Source organism: Triticum aestivum, chromosome 7A (assembly GCF_018294505.1).
Source record: "Triticum aestivum cultivar Chinese Spring chromosome 7A, IWGSC CS RefSeq v2.1, whole genome shotgun sequence".
Lineage (NCBI taxonomy): Eukaryota > Viridiplantae > Streptophyta > Magnoliopsida > Poales > Poaceae > Triticum > Triticum aestivum.
This window is the reverse complement of record NC_057812.1, coordinates 515827589-515836157: the sequence shown is the minus strand read 5'-3', so window position 1 is coordinate 515836157 and position 8569 is coordinate 515827589. Positions and strand designations below refer to the sequence as shown.

The window sequence follows — 8569 nt, the reverse complement described above, 5'->3', positions numbered from 1 at the left end:
TACAATTTCCGAATAATACAATTATAGCATGAATAATAGACAATTATCATGAACAAGGAAATATAATAAGCATTTTATTATTGCCTCTAGGGCATATTTCCAACACGGTCTCCTCGTTACCGGTTTTGTTCTTCTTTCTCGTTGACATGTTCCGGCATCCCTGTCACATAGTCACCTGTGTTTGGCCAGACGATGATGGATGTCGCCACACCAAGAGGGCCATAAGAATATCTCTCCATCGTCAGAGGAGCAAATTCCATTCTCGAGCTATCTAGTCCCTTGTCAAACTTCCCGATAAACATGTAAGTTGTCGTTATGATCACCGCATTATAGATGACGTCTGAGCAACCCCAAAGCTCATTATACGGTAAGAAGTAACTACGATACTTTCATGGTCTAAGGAATTAAATCACACGTTAACAGTTTGTGTTATAACAGTAGACTTATGACGATATTATCTCAAAGTATAACAAAAAAGTTTAAGTTGATTCAATATGATCGCTCTTCTAACGTCGTACTCTTAATGTTGTTTTAGGACCATCATTACACTTAACAATATTCTAATATCCGAAAAACGTGATCACCAACAACACTTAAGATAGTCTTAGGGGCGAGACCAGAAACCTTACTTTACCGTTTATTATTCCATACATGCATATGTGTTTTTCACTTAATCGTATATTCCAGGATCATGGTAGCTATATGTAGCATAGAATATACACTCTTAATTATGAACATAAAAATATAACAATATAATATTACTGACTTTAGGGCATATTTCTCATACGAGGTGAAGGCCGATGCAGAGTAGCCGGAGGAGCCGGAGCTGCGGCTGCCGCCCATGTACCCGGAACCGGCACAGAAATAACGGACATCTTCGACAAGGATTATGATAGTATAGGTTGATCTACATATGATTTTCTTGTTTGCATGCTTTGTATAGATTTAAGATTTCAAATATGAAGTATCCGACACATAAATAAATTTAATGTGTGACGAAAAAGCTTTTAGGGATCACGTTTACAAATGACCAAGTCTGGCCGTAAATGCTCTAATTATTGGGGAAAAGTTGGGATCCACGGTAGCCCGGACCGACACTTCTTGCTCTCCCACTAAACCCGGGTGGCTGCTCCAGCTCCACATGGGCAATCATGAAATGGAATATAGTGGCGGCACCATACAAATCCTGTTTCAGAATCCAACATTTAACTGCACGGAACAGAATCTCTATCGAAGTCACTGGCAGTTTTATATTATTTCGAGATTCTTCTGCAGGAACCATGTCATTTTCTTGCAGTGCTTCAAAAGGAGCTCTGTGGCCATCTCATGCAAGAAGATCAACTAAATGGTACGGGAAAGTATCTAGTGCTCCCAGGTTTAGGGTGCTCCCGTTGTTCCGATGCGAAAAATATTTTTTTAAATGCTCAAAAAATTCTGAAAAAAAATGCAGCGCATCGACAGAACGTCGATGTATCTCGAGCAATGTTTCGAATTTTGATTTGAAATTTTGTGACAAGAGACATCCATGTTCCGTCGATTTGCTGCATTTTTTTTCAGAATTTTTTGAACATCTTAAAAATGTTTTTCGGATATTTGAAGCACCGGGAGCACCTCAAACCTGGGAGCACTAGATACTTTCCCGGTACGGTACTCCCTCCATTCCAAATAAGTGTTCTGGTTTTAGTTCAACATTTCTTTTAAAGGAAGGATAAACACCCCGGTCTCTGCATCTTCTGATGCAGAATCATATTTTATTGAAGTTGATTGATGCAATGTTATTAAGGTTGATGCAAGGCATCGAGGTCAAAATGTTAAGAACCATAGTGGGTTTTGATCAGCAAGTCAGATGCTCCACATTATCACAATAATATGCATCATATCCAACCACTTTACGCAATACATTTTGTTACTTATACCACCTGATGAATGAAGAAATGAGGCTTTAATAGCATCCTATCTCATCTCTCTTTAATCGACTGCCATGAATCCCAACAAAATGGATGGAGATATACATATATGCTGCTATATGGAGCTATACCTTATCTCTTCCAATATGGTGTGCTATTTTCATACTCTAGAGGCACAACTGGCCAAGCGACTAGGTAGGTAGATGATCAGGAAGATTGTATGATAGGTTGATCCGCGAATTCGCCATGCAACCAACCTTTGGCAATGTGCTCATATGCGGCTTCAGTCAAGTGAATGCCGTCCCAGCTCCAATGTGTCTTTGGATCAGGACACGGCGTAGCACCAGGCTCGCCGCACTTGGCTGTCAGATTGAAGTTGTAAGGGCCCTTCCCGGGAGCGCCGCAGCATGCTCTAGGCGGCTGCTTGTGAAATCCTGCATCAAGAGCTGAAATGTTAGGTCCCTGCTTGGCAGAAAATCTCCTTGGTTGCTTTCTGCGAACAGATGTATATCATGTTTATACAAACGATAGACACATCTTTGCCCCTTATCATGTACTCCCTCGGTTCATAAACATAAGATGTTTTGGGTATTTCAACATGGACTACATACACTGAAATGAGCGAACAAACACACTAAAATGTGTCTATATACATCCGATTCAGAAAAAAGTTAGAAATCTTATGCTTGTGATACGAGGCGGTAGTCAAGACTCAAGACAAACATGCCGGAATAATTAAATGACTACCATTCTGCTAATGTGCCAGTGAAACAGAGATGATGGGTCATGGCTCTCGTATGTCCTTAAAGCGATCAGTAAATGGAAATTTCCTCCTCTGACACAAATGTGTCACCTGTATGAGCCTTTGTTTTCTTATTTGTTCAGAATGATGTCTAAAGTACAGTACATGTTCATTTTTCTACAACGGGAATAAACAATAAGTATGAACAGAAATAATAAACATAAATATATATATGGGCATAAGATCGGTTCAGCTAACTGGGCAAATTTCTGGTGTTTGTATTTCACTGTCTAGTGGTAAGGACTTGAATATAAGTTTGTTATTCGGAAATCTTACCATTGCAACACTTACTACCAGGTAGGAAGATGATGCTCTACACGATTCTCATAATAAAATGCCCAATTTAGCAATATCCTAATGCAGAAGTAATTTCTGCTTGAGAACTCGCAATTTTTTGTTTCAATATGGCATGATACACTAATACACACATTGCTTTGATGTACTAATACACACATTGCTTTGATGTTCTATAGATATGCCTTTACAGCTCCTTAAGATTTCTTTTCGATACGAGATAAGGATTTTCTCTTGCAGGCAGATCTAAACTTCACAGTTAGCCGTCAAGATGATTGTACTTATGCTGTGGACAATTTTATATGGGCTGAACACGAATACAAGATATAAATTCTTATATAGTTTTGATAACTTAAAGGGCAGGGGCAAGTTTTTAGCTGCCAATGTTGTATGGCGACAAGAATCCACAAAACAAGGATTTACTGCAACAGTTGTGCCACAGCCTATGAAAACATGCACAACTAAGGCATGAGAGCTAATAGGTCCATTTCCCAATATCAGAAGAAAAAAAACAATGTGAAATCTCCATAGAAGTATACTCTGTATTTTTTAGTTAATGGAAGATTACTCCTGGTATCTGCATCACTGATAAAATTTGTAGTATTCTGGATGTAGATACTAGATACTCCATATGCTAGAGTATGACATTCCATATGATTATAACAAAATTTGTATACTTATGGTATGTCACATCTTAAACACACAGAAGATAAATCGCACTCTGTAAGACACTGAAAAACCCTACACCTAGATCTGAATTTTTTATCAGTAACGTTTATTTCATCTCACAAGTACATAGTTTGACAGCTGACTAGGAAACTAAGTCAAATTAGGTATGTTAAGAAATGTTAAATTTCTATCTCAAATTTAGAACTAAGAGAGCAAATATTTAGTAATATAATATCAGACTCCACAAGTTTTCCAGTGCTAAACCAATCACATTAACATATTTAATTATTTATAGGTGACAACCTAGTTACAGCACAAGATAAAGAACTTGGAAACTCACCAAACTTTTCAGGCTGAAGCAAGAACTGGATAACTGGTGTAAAGTAATCCCCATATATGATCCTGACGCCAGGGTGCTTGGCACGAAGCTTCTCCAGCGCACGCTTGAGCATCGCATTGTGCACCCATGAAAATGTGTTGAATCGCTTGAGGCAGCCGGTACGCGGACCGTACCCCTCTTTAGGATCAACATACATGCTCAGGTACACTGGAAAGCACCCAGACGGCATCACTCCAGGCACAATTAAATCCTTTGCCCCCTCGGCAATCAATTGCTGCAGCACGCACAAGGAATTAGAACAAAGCTACTGCACACAGCATGCTGGAACACTGCAAGGACGCAAATGCTCACCTCGACACCATCTGAGATGCCCTGAACGACATGGGGTATCAGGTTGTAGGCCTCGCTGAGATCCTTCCCGGCAAAGAGCGGCGCGTTGTAGTCATTTCCGGCCAATTCACCCACGACGAACAGGGACTTGGCAAAGAAATCCTTGCACTCTTCAGATACAAGAAAACAGGAACACCCAATTCAGATAAAATTCAGACATCAACGTCAATGAAATGGAGATATAATATGAATGTGAATAAAGAATAATTTATTTTGTTTCTTGTACTAGAGAGTACTACCTTGGGTGGAGTTACAAAAGGAGGGCTTGAGGTCGCGTAGCCACTGGATTTGGGTGAAGAGTAACCCGGAGTTCCAGACGCTCTTCCCGAGCCCCCGCTTCTCGAAGAACTCCGTGTCGAGCGCCGTGGCGCCGGTGATGGCGAAGTTGGCGCCCTGCGCGAAGCTGGCGTTCTTGGCCTTGGACGGGGGCAGCAGCGGCAGCCCGAACTCTTGCGCTGCGGGCACCAGGGAAGCCAAATCAGTCGAATCTCGAACCGAGGACGCGACCAAGACATGACTCAAAAGGACCAATCTGCGAATTACCGATGAAATCGATGACGAGGCGGCCGTCGGAGCAGCGGCCGGTGGGGTACCCGAAGTAAGACTGGCCGTAGGGCGGCCGCGCCGTGGCGAGGTAGTCCGGGATGCCCTCGGTCACCAGGTTGCCGGCGTCCACCAGGGAGTCCCCAAAATTGAACACCGCGTTGTACTTCCCGGCCTCCGCCGCCACGAGAAGCTGCAGCACCGCCGCAAGAACCGCTCTCCAGCCCACTCCTCCCCGCCTCGCCGTCGCCATTGCCCGCCTATCCCCCGTGGTCCGGCCAGGAAACCGTGGGCGAGGAGAACAAAAAAGAGTAGGGGAGAAAGAAGACGAAGAAGGAGGAGAAGCCTCGGCTGGCCGCGGTTACTAGTAGCTTCCCGGTGGGGAAACGCGCCGCTTGTCTGCTTCTTCCCGTGTGGGGGAGCGAAGGTGGAGTCCCGCGTCGGGAGTTTCGTCTCTTGTGGCGGTGCGCCGGTGGAACCAGATCCTGGCTGCAGCTCCCGTTTTATTCCGCTCCCAGCCGCGGCGCCGTGACGTGATGGGCCGGCGCCTGGTCCGGGGACGGATGGCCGTCCCCTTTGCTGGGGTGGCGACTGGCGAGCTTGATTTGCCTGGGGTGGCGCATTGACTGATGGCCACCGTAGTGGCGGTATTGAATGCGTGCCTTCGTGGGACACCGGGACGGCACGCGGAGGGCCGTGGGGAGGAGTGGCACCACCGCACCAGCGGTGGTAAGTGGCCGCTGAATCGTGGCTAGGCACCCTGGCAACGTGTTCGGGTTGCCGGCACGAATCAACCTGGCCGATGCTTCGTCCTACGATGCCAGTTTTAGCCAGCTTTTTAGAACTTCTTCTTTGGCTGAATGAGGCGGTTAACGGTTTCTTTGGTGGTCGTTTACTATCCCAGGGCTCACGTGCTTCACTCTCGGTGTCTTTCCACCTACAAAGCGACAGAGCTAGAGGCCAACACACACACACAGAAAATATATTCGTGTGAATAGGTTGACCAAAACAGGAAAACGCAAAGGAACAAACGCAAGGCGTGCAGCACGTAGCAAGACATGCACAGCACATCTTTGGGATAAGCTGCAACGCTTTTTGGACAATCGCGTTGAACCTGCACACCACGCCTTGGAGATGAGCCACGCTGTTTTTGGGCAATTGCATTGAACAGAAACCCCGAAAGCCATTACCAATCCTATATTCAGACGTGACAGGAATGGCCACGCACAAACGAAAAGAGGATCAAACATCAAGAAAGGCGAGCCATATCGCACGACACACGGAGAATGAACAAATCGTCGCGAGCACACACAAAGACATAACTGAAGGCAAATTTTAACATGCTCCCTCTTATCTTTTTTTTTTATATAAGCTAAGAAGGTAAGAGTTAATCAAACCGCTAATCGGTGAAATCAACGGCTCATATCTATTATATACTTTTACCTTTCATGCGAAAAAAGGGGGTAAAAAGGAGAATGTTAAAACTGCTCCTGGCTGAAAGGTAGCAACAAGAAGTGAGATAATAGAGAGTGAACAAAGATACCACCATGGGGCCAAACACCGAGAGAGAAAGTTGCCACATTTTTTTTGAAGGAAAAGTTGCCACATTTCTACGTGCATGGACTAGGACATGACCATGAGTACAATGACAACTATCCATCGATGTGACTCTACCACACAAGCAAAACATTTGCACAAAACAACATATCCTAGAGGGGATTCGAAAATCCTAGAGAACACAAGATGACCTGATAATGCCCTCTATAGAATATGCTCATACCAACAACTCGGAACCACGCTGGCCTGATCAGCTCAAACGATGTCCATCGAGCCACAAATAAAATAGTGGATAGCGAGAGCTGGGCAGTACCCTAGTGGAAATGTTGCAATGGCGCATCCTCGCAGACCAGGGGTCGTCTCCCGTCGGGAATGAATTTCCGCAATCTCACCCGGCCCGGGTGGGCTCTATATATATAGAAAGAATTTCCTGCCCCTCGGTCCAATGGATAATTTCCCCAATCTAAATAGGAAACAACTGCGATGGAAGGAAGAACAAAGAAGAAGAAACACACCAAGTTAAAGAACCGACGAGAAGAATGCAGCGTGGAGCACAATAAAACCTATGTAATGTGGCGACACCCTTTAAGCCCTCAAATCGACGTGCAAGCCTCCAGGTGCTACCACAAAGCATCAAGAAGCATAGTCAGCTCCCTATGTGCAACTCCCACCATGGCAATTCTGTTGGATTTTACTAGTAGGCCTTTGGCCTAAATTCCATCTAAAATATGAAATTCTCATGGTCCATTCATACATACCTGTGTGTAGTGTAAGTGAGACTAGCGTTTAGTCCCATACTGCTAGGTGAGAGTGAGTTGCACCACTTTATAAGGTGAACTCTTTTAGCACTTGTATGAGCATGAGAAGAGGAGACATACACGCGTGCTCGTCCTCCTTGCTCGCCTCGCCACGCCATGCCTTGCCTCGCCTCGTCACGACGTGTTGCGTCGGGTTTCAGGAATGAGCCGAGCCGATGACAAAGCTACGAATGTTGTCTATATTTTTTCTACTCGGAAAAATTAATGTGTCATTAATTATTAATTAACGGACGCGCTAATTACTCAGCCATTTTCGATTCTTTTGAATCGTGGGGTTGTCACTGACTTGGAAGTAGGGTTTACTCCCGTGACCTATCTGACCCGCACTACATAGATAGGCAAACGTCTACCCTAGCTGTCGCCACAACATATGGTTTCACACCGTTCCAGAAAATTGCGCTGCCATGCAAGTCTTCTCCATCCCTTCTTCTGGCATGCACCGCGAAAAGGGACAGCAAGCCTCCGAAACCCCGCCTCTCGTGATCCTGTACGGGAGGGGAGATCATGTTTTTGGGGAGCACACTCGCGTGACTGCTGACAGCGACGACTTCACCAGCGACAACTTCTTCCCCGACCTCAGCAACCTCTTCATCAACAACATGGGCGACAACATCAACGCCGATGGTCCTGCTCCCGCTGCACCGGATGTGATTATGTCCTCCTTATTTGAGATCATACTGGAATTACTATTTATAGTCCGTGCCTTAGATTTGATCTCTTCATCTACTTTGATAGTCTGCATGATTAGTTCATTCCCTGCTATTATCGTCATGATTTATTTACTGTTTATCCAGATTAAGTCTCTTAGCAATTTGCTCATATATTCAAAAAAATCCTCTCTCTCTCTCCCTTCCTCCTTCCCACTCCTTTTTTGAGGGGTAAAAGCATGCTTTATTCATCATAAACCACGAGAGTGGGATGGAGTTTACATTTTGCGGCTGGCCAAACCACACATGACGCCCATGAGCTAAAGAGAGAGAAAATTTCGCTAATCTATGTGCCTCAAAATTCGAGTCACGACCTTAAAAAAGAGAGCAAGTAAACGGTGTAGTCTGGGTTTTGATCTCCTTGATGATAGCTCCTCCTGTGCCTTGGTTGTTCTGCAAAATATCATCTACAACCTGTTTAGAGTCACACGCTACCACAAACTGGTTTACGTGTAGATCTTCTGCTAGGCAGAGAGCCTCCCTACACGCTGTAGTTTCCATGAGTGATGGATCATCCATTCCATCAATAACCAAAGATGAGC

General features: G+C 44.6%; 1 protein-coding gene across 1 annotated transcript; it reads right to left on the bottom strand.

Moving 5' to 3' along the window:
- Window positions 1-1828: 1828 nt before the first annotated feature.
- Window positions 1829-5530, bottom strand: LOC123147916 (GDSL esterase/lipase At5g45910). The gene is made up of 5 exons (XM_044567242.1): window positions 4946-5530; window positions 4642-4857; window positions 4364-4512; window positions 4013-4286; window positions 1829-2341 (listed from the first exon to the last, which is right to left on the bottom strand). The coding sequence occupies exons 1-5, from the start codon at window positions 5196-5198 to the stop codon at window positions 2115-2117; spliced, it is 1119 nt and encodes a 372-aa protein (XP_044423177.1). The 5' UTR covers window positions 5199-5530; the 3' UTR covers window positions 1829-2114.
- Between the last annotated feature and the right edge of the window lie 3039 nt (window positions 5531-8569).

Coding starts and splice junctions, on each gene's coding strand:
- LOC123147916 (XM_044567242.1), bottom strand. CDS start 5,198: ATGGCGACGGCGAGGCGGGGAGGAGTGGGCTGGAGAGCGGTTCTTGCG. Junction 4,513..4,641: donor CTTTTGTAACTCCACCCAAG/GTAGTACTCTCT, acceptor TTGTATCTGAAG/AGTGCAAGGATTTCTTTGCC. Junction 2,342..4,012: donor GCTTCAGCCTGAAAAGTTTG/GTGAGTTTCCAA, acceptor CTCTTGATGCAG/GATTTCACAAGCAGCCGCCT.